Here is a 25,279-nt window from a genome sequence, read left to right on the forward strand (position 1 = left end):
TTTTGGGTTTTTATCTTTATGTCATGGCGTTGTCAGTTTATTTTCGACTTATGCGTTTGAATGTCCCTTTCGTATCTTTAGTCTCTGTTTAACTGTCTCGTGGTCTATGTCACATACAACGTCGTGGGCAGCAGGTTTCATCTTATTTATATTCTGGTATTCCAAAAATGGTTGAATAATGCAAAAGTGATTGCACAATACAAATTGCTTCTAAAGCCTTTCATCTGCAAAATGTTTTTTTACTACAGTTAAACTGCAGAACCGACAGTAGGCTTTCAACGATAAGCGAAACCCATATTGTGTAGTTAGCTATAAAAGACACCAGCATGGCAAACCAAGAAAAAATTCGAAAGAGAAAACCAACGGCCTGATTTGAAAGAAAAAAAAAACCAAATACTATGCAACGACTACTTATTAGTCAGAAGCTAATATATTGAAACAGCTGACACAGAATGTGGTTGGGCTATTAAATCTAAATTGCTTAAAAGGAAAAGAAGAAAACCAACTATAAAAATCAGTTGGAAAATGGTCGATTCACCAGAACGCCACTAAGCTCACAAAAAACCTTACAAAACGGGGACAAAAACCAACATTAAGTCAAGGTACCTAAGAGTAATCACTGTCACTGCATGCTAGTTCAAAGGCTAATTCCAACTAATAAACTAACCAGGTTTCCCCAGACTGTCAAAATAGTTACGAATCAAACTGTACTAAGGAGTTTGTCAAAACATTTATTCATACATTTCATTACCGTTATGTCTTTAAAACAACGAGTGTTCTCTGTATCATTTGTGTGTTGAGTTCCTGCTTATGCAGACAATTATCTTCAAAGCCTTGAGCTATTGCTAATACCGTAAATACAAGAAAGCATTCTCCCTATAATTTCCAAATTCTGAAAAATTACTACTGACCGGATTCAACTAAATATGAGAAAATTAAATTTTGCGAGAAATACTTCTTACTTCATTTATGTTCCATTGGCAAAGCAAATACTGCTTTTCGGCAATATGCACCAAGACTCTCATGAGTTGAATTGACTGAAGGCAATACAGCACCAATCAGTTAACGCAAACGTTCCCACATGATATCTAACGTCGAAACGTCATAAACCTCTCTGGCAACCTTGTATCAGATCAGAACGTTGCTATCTATCTGCCTGCCGCTTTTATACGCCTGAATATCTGTAATTGACTTTTGAAAGTTTGGTGAAGATTGTAGGAATCTCATTGTCAGGTAAGACGATTTCTTTTTGTCTTAAGCGTCATTTTCCGCAGTAAGTCCAAAGGAAAATTAGCGAACATTATTGGTTTATTTGATTACCTGTAAACTATTAATCAAGTTTCTTGTTTCTCAAACCTCAATTTTACACAACTTTGCAATTTGGAACTGATTTTTTTTCTGACGCAAGTGGAATCTATATATCATTTCGGTCTTCCAAGTTAACAGTCAGGCTACAAAGTTAGAATAATTCAAGTATTGCCATATTGGTTGTTTGACTGAGAACCATTTAGTATAAAATAATCCTGTGAAAAAAGTCTCTTGTTTTCAAGTAAAGAAAAGTAGCAATTCCAACACTGCCTACGGTATTATCTATTTATTCATTTATTTATGCTTGGTTATTGTTTATTTTTTTGCTGGAATATTGAACAATGATCAATACATGTAAAATTATGTACAATTGCAATATAAAATAATTATAAAGGTACTTGAAGACAGTCTGTTTATCTAACAGTAGTATGCATATAATTCAAATGTAATATTTAAGTTAAAAGTAGCACAGGTAGTACCAGCTGAACATTTTAAAAAATTGTACGGCCGTAGGCGCTTTTCTAGATTTACCTTCCCCAGTAACGCTCAAATGTGTTATCGATGTAAAACACGTAGACTGGTTGGAGGCACCACAAATAAATGCTGTAGAAAGTTAGAACCCTTGAAAACTGCTGTTTGAATAATAATGATATTTCTTTGGCAACGTCGCCACTTTGTTAACTGTCCTGTAACAGTGTACACGCTTTTTACGATTTCAAACTAAATTAACCATTTGTCCGAGATTTTGCAATCGAGACTAACTAGGTAAGTTTATATTTATACACATTAAAACCCCAAAGATATTGCATGGACGAGCAATAGGTTGAATGGACCAAACAATAAGTTGTTTGATCAGATAAAAAAAAAAAACATACGTGAGAGAGAGAAAGAGAGACAGAGAGATCAAATCAAAACAAATTACACATGATATTAAAAAAAAAAAAAAAAAAAAAAAAACACCGGAAAAACAGCAAATTTTACTGTAACATTTCTCTTTGGTTTTTTATTAGAATAGAAATGGAGACCGATAATAGTAGTCTTGAATGGAATACCCGTAGTTTAATAGTGTCGTTATTTCAAGTTGCTTTCAGGTATGTACTGCCTTAAATTGCCGTCCGATATATGTTCACACTAATTTTATTTTTGACAAAGGTTATTATTCTAGAATGAAAGAAGTATTAAGTAATGGCTATACTAAAATCTAAGTTTTTAACACTACAGAAATGTATATTACTTCAATCAATAAAGAATATTGGACATCCATATTTTCTCATTTTGAAAAAAAAGAATGACATGTAGTGTGTCTCGCAGTCTGTATGCTCTCTTTCAGACTGTCCTCTTAATAATTTACTATTCATGTATTTCATTGAATGGGGTATAATTTTCTTTGACAGCGTTGCATCAATTCTGAATACTCCTTGGTTTCATTTTCAGCGAAATAGAAGCTAACACTATGTCTGGTGCACAAATAGTTAATGGTATCGCGACTGAAATTCCATTAAATAACAGAAAAGAAGAAATAACAGACAGCGACGAATGCGCTGCTTTTTACAAATCCGTCAGAGATGCTGAATACAATAGACTTGTTGACGCATATGCCAGAGAAAAGATGATCCAAGAAGAAAAGGAGAGCAATATGATAACAAGAGAACAAGAAAAGATAATTTCAACCAAAGAAATGACAGACGACGATGAATGCGCTGCTTTTTACAAATCCGTCAGAGATGCTGAATACAATAAACTTCTTGAAGCATATGCCAGAGAAAATATTATCCAAGAAGAAAGAGAGAGAAATATGATAACAAGAGAACAAGAAAAGATAAAGAAACAATTTGAAGAATTCTGGAAACCAGCCACTGACATTGATTCACTACGGCATGTTTTTCAGGAGGTATTAACACATATAATTTTGAAATCTACATGTATGTTCCCTTCACTTGATTGTCTGAGTATTGGGTTCTATGGAACGTAGCATTTTAACTCTCTAAGTACAGCAGTGTATATTTTTGTGTACAAAACTATGGTATCAGTGCAATTACACTTTCGTAGAAGCAACCCTCCAATCAATCAGTAGCTCATAAAGTTTTCTATCTTTTTAATGAAAATTTGAAAATGACCTGTTTCAATATTGTGTGCGTAGATAGCAAAAGTTTAATATCGTAATTTTCATGTCTTATATTTTTTTTTTGACAGACAAGAGTCAATAAAGAGAAGTCTGGGACTTCACAACAAGAACTATATCTTAAAGAGGAACACGTAGAGAAAAGACAACAAGGACCCTTCCTTTCACCGGTGAAAGAAGAAAGAATAAACTCATTTGTGAGAGAACAGCATAACAATTATCAAAGCTTCCAAATGACAGACACGTGGAATGTACCTATCAACAGTAAGCACATATAGAAATTAACTCATAGTACGAAAATGTGGGATTTAGAAAAAGGTCGAGTAACACAAATAAACAAATTTCGTGTCCGAAAGGAAAAGAAACCAAAACTAACAAATCAAATATAGTAATTATTTTATATGAAAACACAAAATAAAAGATTTTTTTTTTTATATTACACTTTTATCGTTGTTTAAAAAAAACTTTCATTATACCTTCTTTCATACATTCTGATGTAAAATTACTAAGTTCCAAAGTCTGAAAACATGGCAAAAATCCTCAAAGAACTTCACCGATAGCAATAGCAGGTGCGCAATTTCAAAATCTTCCTGTGTAGTTTTAGGAATTTGGGTTAAAAACTATTGATTACTCAATACATGTACACTCTTTTATAAATCTTGCTGAACACTGAAAAATCAAACATGTATGTAATACACAAGTCGAAGAGCTGGAGAAACCAAAAAGGACATACAGTTTAGTACATGTCAAACGAAAATAACTGTAATAATGAGTTTGTCGTTAGAAGACACATTCAAGCTTATTGTTTGTGTTTCAACAGTGTGTGTATTCAATTTTCAAGTTTATAATTGAGGTTAATTTGTGCTTTGCTTTTCAGAAGAACTGGACGGATCTGAAATACGTGAAACTGTTCCAAATAAGAGGGGATATCTCCAACGGATAGCCAATAAAGTATTCAAGGTAAATAATATTGATATTTTTATTAAAACAAAAATAAGTCAAAGATAAAATGACATTTTTCAATTGATTCGCAGGTACTGATGTAACGCTGTCTATTTTTATGCCCCACCTACGATAGTAGAGGGGCATTATGTTTTCTGGTCTGTGCGTCCGTTCGTTCGTTCGTCCGTTCGTTCGTTCGTCCGTCTGTCCCGCTTCAGGTTAAAGTTTTTGGTCGAGGTAGTTTTTGATGAAGTTGAAGTCCAATCGACTTCAAACTTGGTACACATGTTCCCTATGATATGATCTTAATTTCTAATTTTAATACCAAATTAGAGCTTTTACCCCAATTTCACGGTCCACTGAACATAGAAAATGATAGTGCGAGTGGGGCATTCGTGTACTGAGGACACATTCTTGTTATAAGTCATATTTTTAAAGGAAAACGTCAAAATAAATGAACGCACATGTTTTCCCTGTTGAACCAATGGGGTTGTCTTTCAAAATAGAAAGTCCCCATTTGTATATCATGACTGACATAATAAAGGATGTAATAACACTTAGTTCACTCTATTTTTCAGAGAAACAAGTCTTCAACAAAAGGTAACCAGCTTGTTTTAAAGGAAGAACTAAAGTTAGATTTGTCGACATTGAATGACGAAATAGAAGATCAAGGTAATTTATATCATATCCCCCTTTTCTATCTGACGTAATTTTCATTTTATAACCTTGATGGCTTAAAATTCGGTTTATTTTACAAATGTTGGATATCAACACTATAATTGTCATTTTTTTTTACGTAAAACTTAAAAAAATTATCACTGAAATTTTAATCACAATTGACAACATATTTGTTGAATTTGGAGGTAGACTTTTTCAACAAATTGTCGACATTCCTATGGGAACGAACTGTGCGCCTCTCCTTGCCGACCTCTTCTTATTTCATATGAATCGGAGTTCCTTCAGACACTTGTCAAAAACAAAAAGATCAAAGAAGCCAGGTTATTTAATTTCACTTTCAGATATATTGATGATGTTCTTTCCATTAACAATCCAAACTTTTCTGATTGGGTTCCATTAATATACCCACCAGAACTAGAAATTAAAGAGACAACAAACACGGCTTCCTCCGCCTCATTTTTAGACTTATACCTCGAATTTGACATACACAGTCATCTCAGTACCAGAATCTATGACAAACGAGACGATTTTAATTTTGAAATTATCAATTTCCCCCACCTTAGTAGTAATATACCAACTTCACCTGCATATGGAATATACATTTCCCAACTTATTCGGTATTCAAGAGCTCAAGCAGCTCCTATTCAGACTTTGTAAAACGTCACCAGTGTCTGAGCAGAAAGTTGATGAACCAGGGGTATGTCAAAGAACGTCTCGTCCTTTTTCTTAAAGAGTTCATCGGAAGGTACCAAGAACTTGTTGATAAATATTCCGTATCAACTTCACAAATAATACTAGATGGTCTTGAAGTATAGATTTTGCGTACTGACGTTGGTTATCATCTTAATCACGTGTTATAGTATTCTTTTATTTGTCTTTATTAATATTACTTTTACTGTTAAGTCAGTTTTTTGAGATATTCATTTGACGTGACTCTGTGCTTATGTAAAACATCATACTTTGAACGACAAAATTATTTCATTTATTAATATTACTTTTACTTATGCAGTCGGAAACCAGGTTGAAATAGAACAAAAGAATCGAAGCTCTTTGTTAGAGAAGGCGATAAATGCTTACTGTAATGTTTACTATAGTGACAAAAATTCTAAAAGTTAATAGAAATAAACAAAATTACAATTTTCTTCTCAATTACGAAGTGTTTTATTTTAAAAACACCATTTGCATAAGTTTTCAATTTATTTATTACGTAGTTAAGCAGAACAATTAGATATCAAGTCGACGACATGGGTATCTTTCAAGTTGGATGTAGAAAATGCTTAACCTCCGATTTTAAATTTTTTTTTTACCACGGACGGAGAACATATCAATCTATTAGTTCAGTAATTTTCGTGTCTGCACTTCCATTATGTGACTCAAGAAAAAATTCCAAAAAATGGGTAACAATTGTATCGAAAAGAGAAAATCTAGTGCACCTTTTTATGTTAGGGCGTGTTTGAGTTGAATATTTTGTCTTGATATCGTACAAAGCAAGAATATTTCATACATCGTCTCGCTTCAGATTCTATTATTTTTATATTCCAAAGCTACAGGTTGACTTTATAACTTAAAAAAATCACAGTACTAAGATAAAATATATGGGTCAAGTGAAATACCTATCTAATGAATCACAAAAACAGAGTAGGTGTGTTCGACTAGCTATTTTTTTACTGAAAGTACTTAACGACAGTCTTTCAAGTTGGATGATGAAAATGCATATCTTCGAAAAATTATAATATTTTGTGTGTGAAAACTAGGGTTTATAGTCTTCAACCACTAAAAAAATCTAGTCTGCCCTTCCACGAAATATTTATTTAGAATTTTTTTAAATGTTTATGAATTTTCGAAAATTCCACCTGACAACCGATCAGACAATAGTTTTAAGTGGAATCAGTGCAGACAAGATCATAAACTGATGCTCATTAGCTAGTTGATACATTTGTCTTTTAAAATACAACTGACATATAAGGATCGTAATAGTGCAATGTGGATAAATTTATCGGTTTCCGAGAGCAAAATTGGCAGCGCGTCATCCCTACAATGGCTTCCATTTCTACGATTGTGAAAATGAACTGGCGTAATGGGGAGATAATTTTGACGAAGTAGAATCCTGACTGTATGGATCTTGTCATACTTTGAATGACAAAACTATTTTATTCATTAATACTACTTTTTCTGTTATGTCTGCTTTTCATGATATACATTTGACGTGACTCTGTACTTATGTATCCCGTCATACTTTGAACCACAGAATTATTTTATTTATTATTATTACTTTTACTGTTAAGTCTGTTTTTTGTTATATCTACTTTACGTGACTCTGCATTTATGTATGCCGTCATACTTTGAACGACAAAATTATTTTATGTCTATCTGTGCGGATTTCAAACGCGCAATTTTACACCAGTACTGAAAACCTTCCATCCTTTACGGGTAGACTTTACATAGATAAATAAAATCGTATAAGATAAGCAAAATAAGGATGTTAAAGATGTATGCCTTTTTGTGCTTCTTCGTTACATTTTTGTTTTTATAGTGATTAAGATGATAACACAATGTTGACTGCTGTACCCCTTTTTTTGACATTTTTACTCTATAAGTATGTTTGTTTTGTTCACGCATCGTTGACAATGTAATGGAATTTGATGCGACTGACATACAAGTGAAAGGTTTAGCTAGCTATAAAACCAGGTTCAATCCACCATTTTCTACATTAGAAAATGCCTGTACCAAGTCAGGAATATGACAGTTGTTATCCATTCGTTTGATGTGTTTAGACTTTTGATTTTGCCTTTTGTTTTTTGATTTTCCTTTTTGAATTTTCCTCGGAGTTCTGTATGTTTGTGTTTTTACTTTTTATGTACTCAACCTATAACACCCAGAGTAGTTTTTCTATGATTGATAATGATATTGTAATTTAAAAGGCGAGAATTATAACAAAAACAATATTCTGACTTTTACTGCTCTCATGTTAATAAAGTTCCATTTTCTTATAGATATACCAGACACATCAAGGACGTCAGACAGTGAATGGTTCAGTATTAGTTTAAGTGATACAGAAGAAACCCCAAGACCACATTTAAAGCCATTCTTTTCACCACTAGAGGAAGAAATGCATGGTTCAACGATTACTAGTAAAACAAAAGAATCTGCAATAGAGATACAAGTTGATTTTCAATCAAAACCTAGCAATGGATTCACGAGCTTTCGACAGTGGTTCTGTCAACTATTTTGTTGTCATAGCAAACCAGATGAAGATATTGACAATTGAATATATTTATTTTCGTTGTTTTTTTATTTATTCAATAAAACTTTTATTTTTGTTTAATTTTATATTTAATTCAAGTATTTTAAATTTGAACATCATAATGACATTGATGATGTAGAAGAAAGTACATTAAATCTATGTTCTATATATGTGTCAACAACAATGATTACTAGTATATAATTTTTTACCGAAGACCAGCATTTATTACTGGCGTTCAAGTCTCATATATACTTTCACAAAGGAAAAAAAATCATAAACCGCCTATAACACGGCCACCCCTTTCAACCGAATGACAAAATTGGGTCACTTACTACCAGCACCCTTTCTGTTATAATACTCCTCATTTTAGCAGGCATATTTGCAGCATTGTTAAAGTAATGTTTGATGCTATTATAAACAAAAATGCTACTTTAAAAGAGAGACGAGGGTTACAAAAATGATATGAAATGACAGAAAGCGAAGAATGGTCTAAAACAAACAACAGTATACACAGCACAAAATTAAAAGCAAACTTAAAATGAGCATCATGAACCACAGCAAAAAAAAAAAAAAAAAAAAAAACCGGGAAAAGAGTATATTAAGTATTTCTACCGAAAAGAAAGAGAAAATATCTGAATAAGGGAACTATACAGGAACTGTACTGCCATATGGTTGCAATGATAACATCTAAAGAATAGGAAGTTTGTTAAGTCCAGCTTGCAGTAATGTAAATGTTCCAGTGTAGCCATGGACAACAACATTACCCCCGACCCAATATAAAACGAGTGTTCCAAAGGCTGTATCGCCTTCTTGGAGCGTTGATTACATTATCATGCATCTTCAACATCAGGTATGTTTTGATTACATTATAACTATTTGTTGATTTTTAAAAATGTTTGAATGACTAGTAATAGTTTCTATGGTGTACCATTTGCACGGGTGTCATTCGGTTTATCGAGAGAAATGATCGTGAAAGAATGGCGATCAAGTATTGCAATTGGATCGTGAATTCAATCTTATCGAGAAGACATATGCAAGGTCAATAACTAATATAATTTAATTAATAGCACCGACAAATAATTAATTTACAACAAAATAAAACTGTCAATATGGTTCAACATTATGATCATTATATGAGAAAATCCAGGTTTAAGAGTACATCGTTTTTACAAAATTATAAAAGGCAGATTGCTCCTCGACATTACAATGACATCAAAAATGTAAACAAACATGATTTTTTTCCATCATTGGAATAACTAAACTGCTTTCTTCCAAAAAAGGTCATGTCATTTGATTGAATAAAATGGTTCTGAAAGATATTTTTGTGTAAGGATTATCAGAAACTCGGTAAAAACAAATATTTGCACAAAATTGATATTTCGGATCGTGAAAGATCGTGTACTCCCTTTTGAAGATCGTGAAAGGGATCGTGAAAGATCTGTTGCTACATGTATGAAGACGTTCAAATTATTCTTCAATTTATATATGATAGTTTATATTTGTTATTGGTATAGAAAAAAAAACTAGATTTGCATGACTAACACGGGTTTCTTTTGTTGATAACAATATATATTTGCCTGAGTCTATGGTGCAATAAAGTATTCAGATTGATAAACAAATATTGTACATACGATGCATGCAAATCTTTTAGCATTTATTCTATGAAAATAAAATATAATGTAGATACGTAGTTTTTTTTTGGGCAAAAGGGATGCAGACGCAAAAGAAACATTGACAAGTGTTATGTGCAGTTCACGCATGCCTGCAGTGGCAGCATCCATTTCTTTTAACGGCAAGAAATTAAAATGCACCAAATGCAAAGCTCTGGTTTTAAACACATGTAAAGCATTTTAAGGGTGTTTAATAATCCTAGCTGTTACTTATTATTTAAAATATAAGGCCAACCTTTAAAATATGTTTGTTTGCAGTTTTCCGACTGTACCAACAGAATGAATGGTCGTAAGAGGGATATTATATTTTATCAGCCAAAATAAAGTTTAAACAAGCAATTACACAAACCTCACCCGATATGAATTTTATTGAGCAAAGTGGGTAAAAATTGGGGGGGCGGGCAATTTGGCACACACATTCTTTTAAAAACATTTCATAGATTTCACTATGAAAAAGAATAATTAAGTTACATTTAATATAAGAAATTTTTTTTCCTACCCCGGCAGTGAGATTTGAACACACTCAATCTTGCCACCTTGTGATAGCTCAGCGTACCCCTGCGCAACTGGCATTGTCAAGAATTTATTGAAATTTAAGTACTTAAGTCTACTTCTACTGAAGAAATTTAAAAAAAATAATAATATAAAGATCCTCACCCAGTTTGTTTTCTACTACATGTTCCTTTATTCAAACAAAAGTGTTTTCAACTATCATACCTCAACACTTACGAAACCATGTTTTGTTACATCTATTTCAACTTTGCAAAAAAAAAATCAGAATATTTTAGTGGTTTTTGTCTCTTTTCCCATAATATCTTTAAGAAATGACTTTGGATTTTTAGCGCATTTCAAGTTTGTTATTGCGCTGTTACACTAAAAATTACATTTTCAACTAGTGTACAAGTTAGAACTATTAGTTTAATATTATTCTTCATAAACTCACTGCATAGTTATTGAAAAAAGTCATAAATCCTCTTAAAAGAGCAGTTTTCTTTGCACTTCTTTTTGAGATTATTCCTCAAAATTCGAAGTAAAAAAAATGTTTTTTACAGAAAAAATACACATCAAGGGGCGACTTGACTATGAACTAATAATGATAGAAGTTTGATGCCCATTAAATCACATTACTGGTTATCTGAGGATTAATTTGAGCCCTTAACCACACCTGTACGTCAGCAAATGGCGATGGAACAAGTCTAAATGCCCCAAAACATAATATTCTCGCTAAGAAAAAAAAAAACATTTAAAAAAAACTTGTAAACACTGTCATTAGCCAATTTCTGCATGAAGCGCTATGATTCCCGGAGCTGGCAAAACAGCACCAAGGAGGCAATTTTACCAGAGCCTGCAAAATAGCCACTACCTTTTATTTTTATAAGGAATACACATAACAATACAAACACAAGCTAGCAGTAGCATTTTTACGGAATATCATCGGAATATTATATTATCTACATCTCGTCATATCGAGGAGCATTTAGTACAGTGATTTTGTCATAGTTTGGTTAAGTTAAGTTACTTCCTTGAACGATTGCCTTAGTGTCTTCAAACAAGCAAATAAAATGTTAGAATCTATATAGTAATGCAAACTATCTACATTTGTAATGTAGTTTTCAAGAAATTAACGCACAAACTATCGAAATTGCTATGGTTTGGCCATGTTAAGCGATTGACATGGTTCGGTTAAGTGTCTAGAAATTTGTCATGGTTTTTATCAAGTCTTTTTTGGTTAAGATCCAAAATAATATATATGCGTTTCAGCTCAATATTGATAGTTTGTTTGAAAACGCTTGTAATTAAACAAAGTTACACAATTTACCAACTGACTTAGAAGCAAAATAAATGTGTCATGATTTGTATTGTCCTCTATCAATTTATATAGATCAAGATGTGGTATGAGTGCCAACGATACAACTCTCCATCCAAGTCACAATTTGTCAAAGTAAATCATTATAGGTCAAAGTACGGTCTTCAACACGGAGCCTTAGAAGTAGGCTTACACCTTACAGCAAGCTATAAAGAGCCCCTAAATTACGTGTATACTGCTCATTTCTTACCATATATGTATTTTGAAATAGACATAAATCAGGAAAGGAAAGGATTCCTCCTTTAATAATTTCTAGGAATTCAGTATTTTATCAGTTAATTATCATTCACAACATATCGGCTCTCTCATTCATTATGACGTTAAGCATCGGACGCAATCACGTGATATCAACAGCTCTATATGTAAACTTGCCTAACGACGTTCTAAAAGAGTACAGTAATCGAGTCAACAATGCCGACTTCTAGTCAAACAATGATTGTTATGAAGGACCAGGGAGAAGATCCAAGAATTCCAAGGCGACAGTTTCCTTCTGTTTCTGCCTTTCCATCGATGGACAGCAGTCAGAACGATATTCCAGATACTACTAGGCGAAACACATCATCTTTGAGTACTGACAACTCATCTGGATTTCCGGAGGTTGCTGATGCAAATGGATTCAGAGGAAAGATGTATTTTGATAGGAAGACGCAAAGCCTACGTTGGAAAATCCCAAACATGAATTCTAATCAGCTTGCCAGAAATAAACTATCACCTACGGAAACTAAACAGCATGCTGCAATCAAAATTGAAACAAACGAAGGTATATATACTAGTAGATAAAATTAACACAAGTTGATTACCAAACACTAAAGCGCAGCAAACAAATCAAATTAAGACTTTTCTCAGGATCAAAATTCAAGACCCTTGTAGTAATATTGTCCCCCGGGCCCATTTTTCTGTATTTACTGGACAAACAGTGAAATATCTTTACTCTTTACGTACCAAGAAGCTTTCCATAGAAAGCAATTTCATCTTAATCAATTTCTAAAATTTCAACTTTATCAAAAAAAAATTTGGACTGTACATAGCGATTTTTTCCAAAACACTGAATAGTAATTCTGAAAGACATAAACCTTGATTTTGATCGCTGATTAGCGCACCATGCCAAATTCCCAGTAGATATAATAATCATTTCAGTCTTACAGGGAACATTACAGGGGTTAACAACGACGTTTTTTTTCATGTAACATATGTATATTTGTAATGGCACATTTTTGACACAATTGCCGTAGAGTTCTAGTGAAATCGATGATTTTTCCTCGTCTTTTTAGGCATAAATTAATATTTAGTAGATAGATAAACTTCAAACAACAAACAAGATCTACTCAGATGAGATTGCAAAGAAAAGTGTCGAACGAAAGTCGATTTGAATTGTTATGTCCCCATTCAAGATGTTCTTTTTATATTCCAGAAAACCAGATGCGCCTAGAAAATCTTGGTTTCAGAAGACGCCGCGGTATCAACGGCAACCGAGTCGGAACTGTTAGCACGAGATCAATCTCTTCAACCCTACCTAAAGACGCAAAATACATGCCAGCACCACCGGGAATAAAACCAAGTCCTATTCTTCCTGCTATCAATCTACCTGTAAATAATTTCAGCTCTGGTGATAGCTTAAGTTGCAGTACTAACAAAAGCATTAGGTAATTATATATATATATATATATATAATAAAATGCCTAAATCCAAATGGTGCAAAGCACGTCGAGTTAAACAAATAACATTCTAACTTGATGATAGAATTTCAATCTTAATCAAATATATACTTCTGATTTCGCACCTCATAAGAACTATACGAGCACGTGAGTAAATATGGATGATAATTTTAAATCAGATTGATAGAACTTTACGCTATGTTATCGATACTTATTGTTTATCTCACAATTCTATTAAAATGTTTACAAAATTATTATCTTCTCTCACGGTAAAGAAAATATATCACTTGATGAAGCCAGCAGGTATATGCTGTAGCAATCCTTCGGCGGATATCTGACAGATGAATTTTTGCCAGAATTCGTATTTTTTTTAAAGAGTTATTCATTTGGCGGATCCTAGTCGTAAAAAAACTTTAATTTTATGAGGAGATCTATTGCATATTAAAATGTTAAACAGTTTCTAGTTATTTTTACTTACAAGTTGATTAATATAGGCTTGAATTCTTTTCAGTATACGAGACAAACCAAAATCCTTGTTGGATGAACTAAAAGAATGCATATCTTACGATAGTAGAGTGTTCCCCTCAATGGAGATGAGGAAATGTTTACCACCAAAGTCTCCAAATAGTGTCGTTTTCACTCTGAGAAACAATGAAGAATATACGTACAACGAAATTTTAGATTTGATAAAACAGGAAACCGGTTTGAAGGCCGTATCCCTTCAGTATGACCCAGTGAATGTCCGAACTGGAAATTCTAAGGTTCCAAGTAGGTGGATTGCTGAATTCGGTTTCCAAGATGATGTTAGGCCTATGTTACAGAACGGACTTCAGATCAATGGTGAGAAGGTTGTTGTCAGATTGCTTGACAATGTTCATAAAATGGAATTTGAAGCCTATAAGCAAAAAATGGAAGAAGAAAGAAAAAGAAATGAGAGAGAAGCAAATACGTGTGTCAAAAGAAAATCTAGAAGAAACAAAAAGAAAATCAATAATAAATTGTAAATTATACTTTTTACTGCAAATAAATTTATTTTGAAAAAAGAATGGTTTTATTTGTCAAAACTTTTAATGAAAACTCTATTTTTTTGTTTCAAACTGGTTTGTTCGTTGTTTTGTTTATTTCTAAAGATCCAGATTTCCCATAGCTACACCAAGGCGTTTCAAATAAAGATTCAACGTCCTCCAATTTTTTATCTTTCGTTTCTGGTAACGTGAAGAAAAGAAAGATGAATCCTAACACCACAACAGCAGCAAATAACCAATAAGTTCCTGGAAAGACATAAAAAAAAACAAAAAAACAATTAGGCTACATGAGAGTTTATTTACAGTTGATTGTATAGCGTGTGACAGTACAGGTAATATCATTGGTTACTAGCTTGCTTGCTAGCTGAACCGTGAAGTCATTATTAGGTAAGGTATACTACCCTCCTTTCGAAGTAGTCTAGTCCTACAGACAGGTAGATTGGTTATCTGTCGGACTAGTCTATTTTTTTTGTGTCCAATGGTTTTACATTAGCCATTTTGGGGACCTTTATTGCTAGCTGTTTGGCGTGAGCCAAGGCTCTGTGTTGAAGACCGTACTTTGACCTATAATGGTTAACTTTTACAAAGACTTATAGAGTTGTCTCATTGGCACTCATATCACATGTTCTTATATCTATTAAAGATTAATTGTTATATCTATTGAAGATTAATTTATACGGTTTATTAGTCGGGTAAGACCATTAGCTAACAAAATTGAAACACAACATAATGGTATTATCATTGACGAACAAAACAAAAATTATAGACTTACCATAAGCTCCAACACTATCCGTCAGAGTCAAGAACGACAATGAAATGACCAATGAAAATAACCAATTTGCTGATGATGCAATCGCCATACAAGTACTCCTGGCCCACAAAGGATATATCTCTGAGTTAATTGTCATCGGTAAAGGACCAATGCCTGAAATATGTGGGGTACACGTCAAGAAAAGAAAAGAAGCACAACGACACGAATAACCTGAAGGAAGACAACCAAATATCATGTTTGCTTAAAAACCAATTTGAACAGTATTTGATGATTGTGAAAATCTTAATATTGTTAGATATATATATTCATTTATTTTCGTGGGTACCATTTTTCGTGGATTGAGGAAAATTTACATGTTCGCCGATATTAAATTTCGTGGGTTTCCCGAAGTATGCATACAAGCCTATGTAAAATTTGGTATTCGTTGAACATTTAGTTTCGATGTTCACCTGTTCCCACAAAATCCAGGAAAATTGGTATCCAACGAATAATAATGAATTCACAGTATGTCATTTCATAATTTGGAGAACTGAAGGTGACTGCTTTGTATGCTTTCTACAGTTATTTTTGTTTTTTTGTTTGTTTTCCACATAATTTATTTTATGCCAGACTCGAAAATGAGTGAATGTATTTTTTTTGGCAACCAATATCCTTATATCGAATTGTAAAAATTGATTTGGTTGCCACATTAATAACATCCTTATTGGTAATAAAGTCAAAGTTTGAGACAATTAGTATGAAGAAAACAAACCTGGAGAAAACGTTATAAGATATAACGATAGTCCTAATAAGCACATCCAAAAATATTGAGAAGGACACGATGTTGCTCCCCAGATTAAGCCATTTGATAACTCCGTAGAGTTACATCTACCATACTTAGCTGTCATAGTATCTAACTTGTGTGCACATGAACCATTAATGGCAGAATAACCGTCTTCTATATAACAAAATCCACAATTTTGTTCTTTGATACACGTCGCACAAGAACTGCAAAGACAACAATTCAACTTAGAAAATGTCTTTAAATATTTCAATAATTTATACACAGCAATTTGATAGGTCTGATAAAATTGAAAAACTTGGCTATATTAAATCAATATTGCATATTCTGTAAGTGCCTTTCCAAAGCAAGAAGCCAGCTAAGATCAGCTAACAGTGGTAGTTGTTTGTTGCTTTATAGTTGTTTGTTGCTTTATGTCGTATTTGTAAACTCAACTAAATATAATACACATTCGTTTAAGAATAATTACAACATGTTTTACCTGTAAGATGAGCAGGTATTGTTAACGTCCTCACTATAAGTAACTTCTGGTGAGTTAATTTCAGACAACTGGAAGGCCACAGCTAAAACAATCAAACTTAAAAGAACACCTGAAGAAAGAAAAAAGAATAAGGCCAAATAATAGTACTTAAGACAAGTTGTTATGTTTTGTCATTCCAGCAATGAATGTCGCGACGTGAAACACAGGTTCCTCAAAGATGACATAGAGCTTATTTTTATTTCTTCAAACGTTGGTTTGCTGGATACTCTTCAACATACTTGATCCGCACCTGCTAACACCGCAATCCACCGGTAGTATAAATGACAATGAGGCATTAATCTAATAAAGACTAAACGGCAATGAAACGAACAACTATATGATACGTACGGCTTTAAGGAATTAGCCTGCCCAATACTGCAAAGTGATTTATAAGAAGATCCGGTCTACGGAATAGCTTAACTATCCAACAGAAACTTACAAAGGCATTGACCTAATTCAGTGGTCGTCCCTTTTTTAAAGTATCAGATGACCCAGGATTGCGTTAATATTTTGTTTTTACATAACTATAAAAACGAAGATGCGGTATGATTGCCAATAAGACAAATCTCCACAAGAGACCAACTGACACAGAAATTGACAACTATAGGTCACCGTATGGCCTTCAACAATAAGAAAATTCCATACCGCATAGTCAGCTATAAAAGACCCCGAAATGACAAATGTAAAACAATTCAAACGAGAAAACTAACAGTCTAATTCATTTACAAAAAATGAACGAAAAACAAATATGTACTACATCAACAAACGTCAACAACTGAATTACAGGCTCCTAACATAGGACAGGCACATGCATACAGAATGTGGCGGGGTTAAACATGTTAACGGGACCCCCCTTCTAACCTTGGACAGAGGCGTAACAGTACGACATAAGAACGAACTATAACCAGATGCTCCGCAGGGCGCAGCTTTATACGACCGCAGAGGTTGAACCCTGAACGGTTGGGGCAAGTATGGACACAACATTCAAGCTGGATTCAGCTCTAAATTTGGATTGTGATTAAATAGTTGACACAGCATAGGTTTCGGACACAGAATGAATGTGGTCTATTGAACTTATAAATTTATTTTTTTTGCCTTTGAACAATTCACTATGCTGTTGAATATTAATCCTCTCAAAAAAATGTTTGAAGAAATTTTCTTTTCATTTATGAAATCTAAAATGAGAAAAATTTACCCCCCCCCCCCCAATTTTTTTCACATCCCCCTTTCCCTTTTTCCAAAACTGATCTCAATTAAAATTTCTAATGGAGTTTGCAACAATAACTACTCATTTAAATACATCATAAAATATTAAAATGTAACAAAAGGTGCTTGTTATCACTGAATGTGGTAAAGATTGTTTTAATTTATCAGTTGGTAGTAAAAGTGAATATACATTGTATATTGTATGAAACAATGATTTAAGTTGATTCAACTACTATTCTGGATAAAGAAAGATAACTCCAATCAATTGAAAATTTCTTGCTATTGCACAACATTGTGCAATTAGATATTTCTTGTTATTGTGCAATACTGTGCAATTGAAAATATTTGCTATTGCACAATACTGTGCAATTGAAGATTTCTTGCTATTGCGCAATACTGTGCAATTGAAAATTTCTTGCTATTGCACAATACTGTGCAATTGAAGATTTCTTGCTATTGCTGAATACTGTGCAATTGAAAATTTCTTGCTATTGCACAATACTTAATATAATAATTTTGGATCCTGATTTGAACCAACTTGAAAACTGGGCCCATAATCAAAAATCTAAGTACATGTTTAGATTCAGCATATAAAAAAAGCCCAAGAATTCAATTTTTGTTAAAATCAAACTTACTTTAATTTTGGACCCTTTGGACTTTAATGTAGACCAATTTGAAAACGGGACCAAAAATTAAGAATCTACATACACAGTTAGATTTGGCATATCAAAGAACCCCAATTATTCAATTTTTGATGAAATCAAACAAAGTTTAATTTTGGACCCCGATTTGGACCAACTTGAAAACTGGGCCAATAATAAAAAATCTAAGTACATTTTTAGATTCAGCATATCAAAGAACCCCAAGGATTCAATTTTTATTAAAATCAAACTAAGTTTAATTTTGGACCCTTATGACCTTAATGTAGACCAATTTGAAAACGGGACCAAAAATTAATAATCTAAATACACAGTTAGATTCGGCATATCAAAGAACCCCAATTATTCAATTTTTGATGAAATCAAACAAAGTTCAATTTTGGACCCTTTGGGCCCCTTATTCCTAAACTGTTGGGACTAAAACTCCCAAAATCAATCCCAACCTTTGTGTTTAAATTTCATAGATTTCTATTTACTTATACTAAAGTTATGGTGTGAAAACCAAGAAAAATGCTTATTTTGGCCCCTTTTTGGCCCCTAATTCCTAAACTGTTGGGACCTCATCTCCCAAAATCAATCCCAACCTTCCTTTTGTGGTCATAAACCTTGTGTTTAAATTTCATTGATTTCTATTTACTTTTACTAAAGTTATTGTGCGAAAACCAAGAATAATGCTTATTTGGGCCCTTTTTTGGCCCCTAATTCCTAAACTGTTGGAACCAAAACTCCCAAAATCAATCCCAACCTTCCCTTTGTGGTCATAAACCTTGTGTCAAAATTTCATAGATTTATATTTACTTAAATTAAAGTTATAGTGCGAAAACCAAGAAAATGCTTATTTGGGCCCTTTTTGGCCCCTAATTCCTTAAATGTTGGGACCAAAACTCCCAAAATCAATCCCAACCTTCCTTTTGTGGTCATAAACCTTGTGTAAATTTCATTGATTTCTATTCACTTTTACTAAAGTTAGAGTGCGAAAACTAAAAGTATTCGGACAACGACGACGACGACGACGACGACGACGACGCAGACGACGGACGACGCCAACGTGATACCAATATACGACTAAAAAAATTTTAATTTTTGCGGTCGTATAAAAATCAGTTGAAAAAGGCTTAACCCATCAGATAAATAGAAATACATCTAACAAAAAACAGAGTAGACGTGGCCGGGTACTTGTATATTCCAACAACAAAAAGACACTAAGTACAGATCTGAGGGTACTCGCAGTTACTGACAGGTAGTCCAAAGCCACTAACAAGTCAACTATTTAAAAAGTCATGTATCTCTATACAAATGCACCAGAATAATACTTGACTCATTTTACCGATAACAACTCCCCGACATTGTGACCTCTAAAATCAGCATTTTAACACTAACAGATTGTACCTGCAAGGCTGCTTAAAATGAGTTTCCGTCTGCCCACTTTTTCCACAAGATAAATGCCTGACAATGTAAATATACAGCTCACGCCTGCAGTGACAGCTGTCAGCCATATTGCCATTATTTCATCTCTCACACCTGACATTTGGATTATAGTACCACTATAGTACCTGTAGAAAGACCCAAACAATTTTGAATTACAAGATTGTTTATTGAAAAGAGTGTTCTTGGTCAGCTCGCAGTGTCGAACGGTATTTCTTCTAGCAGGCACACACCGCATTTTTTTTTTACATAACAAATGGTTGAACAAAGTTGATTCAATCTAAACTTCCAACTTGGAAATAACGATTAAATGATCAGTGTGCTTCCCTTGCAGTTGTAAGTTCAAACTTGTATTGGTCTTAATCAAAGAAATAATGGTGAAGTCTTAAAAGGGTAAATGAAAATGTTACATTAACTGAATGTTCTCGTATATCTTAAATTAAGAATGAACTAAACCGTCTATTCTAGATACCCACAAGTTGTAAATACAATAAAAATTGTAATGTACGTACTTACATAACTGTATTGATGCCACTAAGTTGTTGAATTAAAGATGTAGAAACTCCAACTATAAGTGCTCTGCGGACTGATGGTGTGAGCATGATCTTCTTCAATGTCCATTCATTTCCTTACAAAATAACCTTTCTTTATAATTTTACATAGTATCACCTAATTGACAAAGCTTAAACCAGTATCACTTAACAAGTACAAAATTCGTCTTTAATTTATTTAAAATATTTGATTATTTTTTTACTCTTCTCGTCTCTTTCTGTTTTTAAAAGACATTTTAGTTAACTTCAGAGTTTTCACTAATTAAACGAAAGACACTTAAGATTTGTTTATGTTATAAAAAATTAGAAATAACCTTGAAGTTCTTTGAGTTTTATCTCTTGCTGACATATTTCTTTAATTTGTTTTATGTCGTCCGAAACATCAGATCTTCCTCGAATCCTCTGTAGAATGTGTGTCGCCATGTCTTCCTTGCCATTCCGCACTAAATAACGAGGTGTCTCGGGCAGGAATAAGAATCCTATGAATTGTACTAATGATGGCACACCAGTTAGGCCTAGCATGTACCTAAAATACACAAAGACTACATGTTTGGAAAAGCATCATTATTTGCATTGCAATTCTCTTTTTATCAAAGATTCTGAAAAATGAATGAATTTCTATAAGATCTTTAAAAAAATATTTTTTGTAAAAAGATCTTTTATAGTTTCGATAAATAATAGTGAATTGTAAACAAATATAATAAATTTAAGTGAGTTCATTTTACCTCCATCCAGTCTTATCATAACTAAACGCGCCATCTACAATGCTGGCTACTGTCCTTCCTATCGCCATCATACCAGTACACAGTGTAACTAATGGTCCCCTGTACTTTACTGGTGAACATTCAGCAATATAAACTGGTGATATCATTAGTATTACTCCTATTAATCATAAAAAAACATGTTACAATTGTCATTCATATTCATGCTTACTGATAGTCAAGTGGTGTTTTCGTTCGCAACTTGATTCGTTTAATCCGTTCGTCTGTTCGTTATTTGTAACCACAACTCCTTTTAAACAAGAGAATGACTAGCAACAAAGCTTTCGCATATTCTTTATTATAGCTTCCCATTTAAGCTTTTGATCGTTTGTGGTCCTCTATAAATCGAATAAGATCTTTGCGAGATCTACTAACCTAATATGGAATATACACGGTCTCCACACGGTTGCTTTTAACCAATCATATTCCTATAAATGTATAGGAGGTAAGATAAACATCATATACGTTCTGATCTATGATTTCGAGTAAAACTTTATTTATATATATGTAGCATATTGAATTTACTCTTGGAATGTTAGTTGTAAACACAGTCATGTATATTGCTAAGTCGCACTGAAACTTAGAATCAATACCAATTGTTGACAGTTTGAACGATAAAAATAACTCGCAAATGATAGTCATGCCAAATAACATATCAAATAGAAGTTGAACTCCGATAGGATTAGTGACGAACAAACCACCTTCAAGCAGACTCACCAATTCCAATGCCTAGTAAACCACGTCCAAGAAGTAACATCCAGTAAGTCTTAGAAACTCCATTGAGTATTGTAGAAACTGTAAAAACAAAACTACCGATCAACATGGAAGGTCTTCTTCCAATTTTATCGCCAAGGTAGCCAGACATGAATGCTGTTATCATGGCAGTTGCTATAGTAACACTTACAAGTACTTCCTGGTCAAACGAATCTAATTCGAATTCTGTCCGTATAAAGAGTAATGCTCCTGAAACAACCCCAGTATCATATCCAAACGAAAAACCACCGAGTGCTCCAAATACTGCTACAAAACATAAATAACATGTGAATTTAGAACTAGTATTCTTAGAGTCATATACGGTTTTACCACTATTGTTTGTAATTTTGTTACTGGAGATAGTTGAAACTTTCTCCATTTTTGATATTGAACTATGTTAAATCTATGTTTTCATGATATAGATAACTGGTTCAGCTTATCTTTCTAGATCTTCTAAGTCAGTTCATATTTCATTATCGGAAGACTAAATACATGTATGTAAAGAGTTACACGAATAAATTAATAGATCTATAGTTATTGATAATGACCCTAGACAACCTATTGTATTATATAATTTATATCACCTAAAAGAAAAATAGTAATGAACAAATAAGGAAGAATGACTACTCGGCTGTTTCAACAGAGTAAACACCGGTCTTCCAGAAATACTTTTTTGCTACATTTTTCCCCATTAAAATCACAATACTGTTTTATTGCGTATGGATATCATTGTTCGACCATCCGTCAACATATTGAAATATCAGTGAAGCATAATGCTCACACAAATATCTTTTTTCAGGATATATACAATCCGATTTATTTGATTAAATTGTGTCATAGGAGCATAATATACAAATAAAGGAATTCCTTATTTTTGGGTTGTAAAAAGGTCGTTGTATGCTTTAGATATATCAATGATTAAGTGCTTCTAATAGTACTTTCTATTCTGTGTATAACAGTTTTGACCTTTCGACTATCTACACTACACTTTCACGTTATCTTATCAGACAGAAACCTTTTGTATTTAATAAAACGAGCCTTCGGAAAACCTGAATGTAAATCTATCGGCTGCAATTCAGCCTTAAAGTTACATGTGGAGCAGGATATGCTTACCCTTCCGGAGCACCAGGTAAAGGTAACATTCAGTTTTGTTGGGTACTTGTTGCTCTGTCTTTAGTTTTCTATGTAGTATTTTGTTCTTTTCATTCTCTAGTTGTCTTGGGAGGTATTAGTGGTAGAAGACATCCCTTTCCACTCAAGTTTTCTAAATTTGTGGTTGCCCCGGGTCCCACTGTCCCTGATATGTAGTATTTCGCTGGATCAATGTCAATCAACTGGTGTTGGGTCTCGTAACACAGCACTAGGCTCTGTTTCCATCGTCTGTGTTGCAGTGATTCCCATTGAAGTTGGCTCAGTAGTTAAGTAACACATCAAGGAGAGTTGTCCTTGAAACAAAGCGAGCTGCTCGTCTTTCTACCTGCTCTATGTCGCGTATGGTGGTAATTTGATGAGAATCTCATACTGGGGAATATAAAAAAAACGAAGATTTGGTATGATTGCCAATGAGACAACTCTCCACAAGAGACCAAAATAACACAGAAATTAACAACTATAGGTCACCGTACAGCCTGCAACAATGAGCAAAGCCCATACCGTATATTCAGCTATAAAAGGCCCCGAAATGAAAATGTAAAACAATTCAAACGAGAAAACTAACGGTCTTATTTAAAAGCATATTCCAGAGTCGTTCTTACTAGCGTTGAGTATGCTGTGGCTTTTGTTGCTGGAGTACACCTACCAAGATTTCTCCGTTAAAAGCGAAGTGTCTATGAGGCTTTCCCTATTGATATGGTTTGTCCAGATGAGGTCTTTGTTGATAGTGAGCCTAAGGTATTCCCCACTGTCTACTGTCTCTAATGTGTGTCCATTGCGTGTGTAGGACGTCTGATGTTGCTGACGTCGTCCTGAGACACGGATGACTGTACACATATTTTTCGGGTTGAAACACTTATATGAGAGTAAAAAGGAAGCTAGGGTTAACAAAAAAAATATCTTAAGAGTTGTTTTTTTTAAATATTTTTGCTGTTGTTGTTACCGTTTTTTATACGACTGCATTTTTTTTAGTTCGTATAATGCTATGGTGTCGTCGTCGTCGTCTGTGTCGTCGTTAGGAGACACATTTGTCAGTTTGCTGGACAATAACTTTAGTTTAGTTGAATGGCTATCTATGAAATTTTTTAAGAAGGTTCAATACCACAAAAGGAAGGCTGGGATTGATTTTTGGGATGATGGTCCCAACCGTTAAGGATTTACTTAGGGGCCCAAAACAAGCATTTTTCTAGTTTCAGGATATCAACTTGTGTTAAAGTATTTCAATTGCTCTAAAATTGTACCACAAGTAGAAAGTTTAGATTCATTTTGGGGGTTACGATGCCAACAGTTTAGGAATTAATGGCCAAAAAGGAACTAAAAACAAGCGAGCTAGATTCCATACTACAAGGGAAAGACGGATATCGAGTTACTGCTACGTAACAAGGGGTATGCAAACATGACATTGGGGCCATTTAGGGGTAAAATTTTAAAAATTTCAAATTTTTGAAAAGTTTCAAGAAGAAATCTTCAATTGCACAATATTGCGCTTCAGATTTGAAAGATCTTTGACCATGTTTATGTTGTGTCCGAAACCTATATTATATAAAAAATTTGATCACAATACAAATTCAGTTACGGTATCAAACTTGAATATTGTGTCCAATTTTGCCCCAACTGTTCAGGGTTCGACCTTTGCTGTCGTATCAGGCTGTGCTCAATCAAAGCATTTTATTTCAGGTTTTATTGATGTTTAAACAGTTTTTACTTTATTAATTCTTCATAACTTGGCAAAAAAACTCTCTAATTTCTGTTGATGTTCTGGAAATCACGACAACAGTAAATAAGAAACTAAATACCATGGAGTATAATATATCCAACTCTTAACCTGCCAGAATGGTCGGATTTTTTTTTTTAAGGAAATAAAATGCTGAACTATTTTAAAGAAATATTTAAAATATGAAATTTGAATATACATAAAGCCTTAATTACATTAAAAATATATTATTAATTGTCAAAACAATTAACAATTGTTTGTGCTTTTTATATGTTGATTTTACAGCTGGTCCTAACCATCGAAGATCAACGAAGCTAGTGTACATAAAACCTGACCATTTTTAAGATGGAAAATAGATCGGATACTTCATACTCATATATCACTTGTTTTTTTTCTTCCAATATTTAGCCTTCGATATTTTTTTTATATCCAATAACACTTTAAAATTTACAAATAATATGTATTCTTTTAAAC

The 25,279-nt window shown here is 33.3% G+C and overlaps 3 protein-coding genes across 5 annotated transcripts; 2 read left to right on the top strand and 1 right to left on the bottom strand.

Annotated features, from left to right (window-relative positions):
* The first annotated feature begins 1,121 nt into the window (after positions 1-1,121).
* Positions 1,122-8,375, top strand: LOC143066493 (uncharacterized). 3 transcript variants are annotated; one of them, XM_076239403.1, is made up of 7 exons: positions 1,122-1,233; positions 2,319-2,399; positions 2,743-3,199; positions 3,502-3,694; positions 4,308-4,390; positions 4,951-5,044; positions 8,044-8,375. In XM_076239403.1, exons 2-7 carry the CDS (start codon positions 2,326-2,328, stop codon positions 8,316-8,318), a joined length of 1,176 nt encoding a protein of 391 aa, XP_076095518.1. In that variant the 5' UTR covers positions 1,122-1,233; positions 2,319-2,325; the 3' UTR covers positions 8,319-8,375. The 3 variants fall into 3 exon arrangements, with proteins under 3 accessions (XP_076095518.1, XP_076095520.1, XP_076095519.1); XM_076239405.1 differs by having other exon boundaries at positions 4,311-4,390; XM_076239404.1 differs by having other exon boundaries at positions 1,133-1,233; positions 2,324-2,399.
* Positions 8,376-12,186: 3,811 nt separating this feature from the next.
* LOC143068465 (uncharacterized) lies at positions 12,187-14,501 on the top strand. The gene is made up of 3 exons (XM_076242558.1): positions 12,187-12,591; positions 13,243-13,474; positions 13,998-14,501. Exons 1-3 carry the CDS (start codon positions 12,243-12,245, stop codon positions 14,488-14,490), a joined length of 1,074 nt encoding a protein of 357 aa, XP_076098673.1. The 5' UTR covers positions 12,187-12,242; the 3' UTR covers positions 14,491-14,501.
* On the bottom strand, positions 14,498-22,346 carry LOC143068464 (proton myo-inositol cotransporter-like). Its single transcript, XM_076242556.1, has 9 exons — positions 21,904-22,346; positions 21,151-21,307; positions 20,740-20,951; positions 20,391-20,502; positions 19,839-20,002; positions 16,546-16,654; positions 16,035-16,270; positions 15,284-15,436; positions 14,498-14,757 (listed from the first exon to the last, which is right to left on the bottom strand). Exons 1-9 carry the CDS (start codon positions 22,316-22,318, stop codon positions 14,579-14,581), a joined length of 1,737 nt encoding a protein of 578 aa, XP_076098671.1. The 5' UTR covers positions 22,319-22,346; the 3' UTR covers positions 14,498-14,578.
* Positions 22,347-25,279: the final 2,933 nt, after the last annotated feature.

Source organism: Mytilus galloprovincialis, chromosome 3 (genome assembly GCF_965363235.1).
Source record: "Mytilus galloprovincialis chromosome 3, xbMytGall1.hap1.1, whole genome shotgun sequence".
NCBI lineage: Eukaryota > Metazoa > Mollusca > Bivalvia > Mytilida > Mytilidae > Mytilus > Mytilus galloprovincialis.

Bases quoted from the DNA above. Each gene is read 5' to 3' on its own strand.
- LOC143068464 (XM_076242556.1), bottom strand. From the start codon at position 22,318: ATGGAGAAAGTTTCAACTATCTCCAGTAACAAAATTACAAACAATAGT. The intron at 21,308-21,903 runs GTGAGTCTGCTT...TATGATTAATAG, and splicing joins TTTACTAGGCATTGGAATTG to GAGTAATACTAATGATATCA. The intron at 15,437-16,034 runs GTTTGTTTTCTT...CACATATTTCAG, and splicing joins TCTTATAACGTTTTCTCCAG to GCATTGGTCCTTTACCGATG.
- LOC143068465 (XM_076242558.1), top strand. From the start codon at position 12,243: ATGCCGACTTCTAGTCAAACAATGATTGTTATGAAGGACCAGGGAGAA. The intron at 12,592-13,242 runs GTATATATACTA...TTTATATTCCAG, and splicing joins CAAAATTGAAACAAACGAAG to AAAACCAGATGCGCCTAGAA. The intron at 13,475-13,997 runs GTAATTATATAT...AATTCTTTTCAG, and splicing joins AGTACTAACAAAAGCATTAG to TATACGAGACAAACCAAAAT.
- LOC143066493 (XM_076239403.1), top strand. From the start codon at position 2,326: ATGGAGACCGATAATAGTAGTCTTGAATGGAATACCCGTAGTTTAATA. The intron at 4,391-4,950 runs GTAAATAATATT...TCTATTTTTCAG, and splicing joins TAGCCAATAAAGTATTCAAG to AGAAACAAGTCTTCAACAAA. The intron at 5,045-8,043 runs GTAATTTATATC...ATTTTCTTATAG, and splicing joins TGACGAAATAGAAGATCAAG to ATATACCAGACACATCAAGG.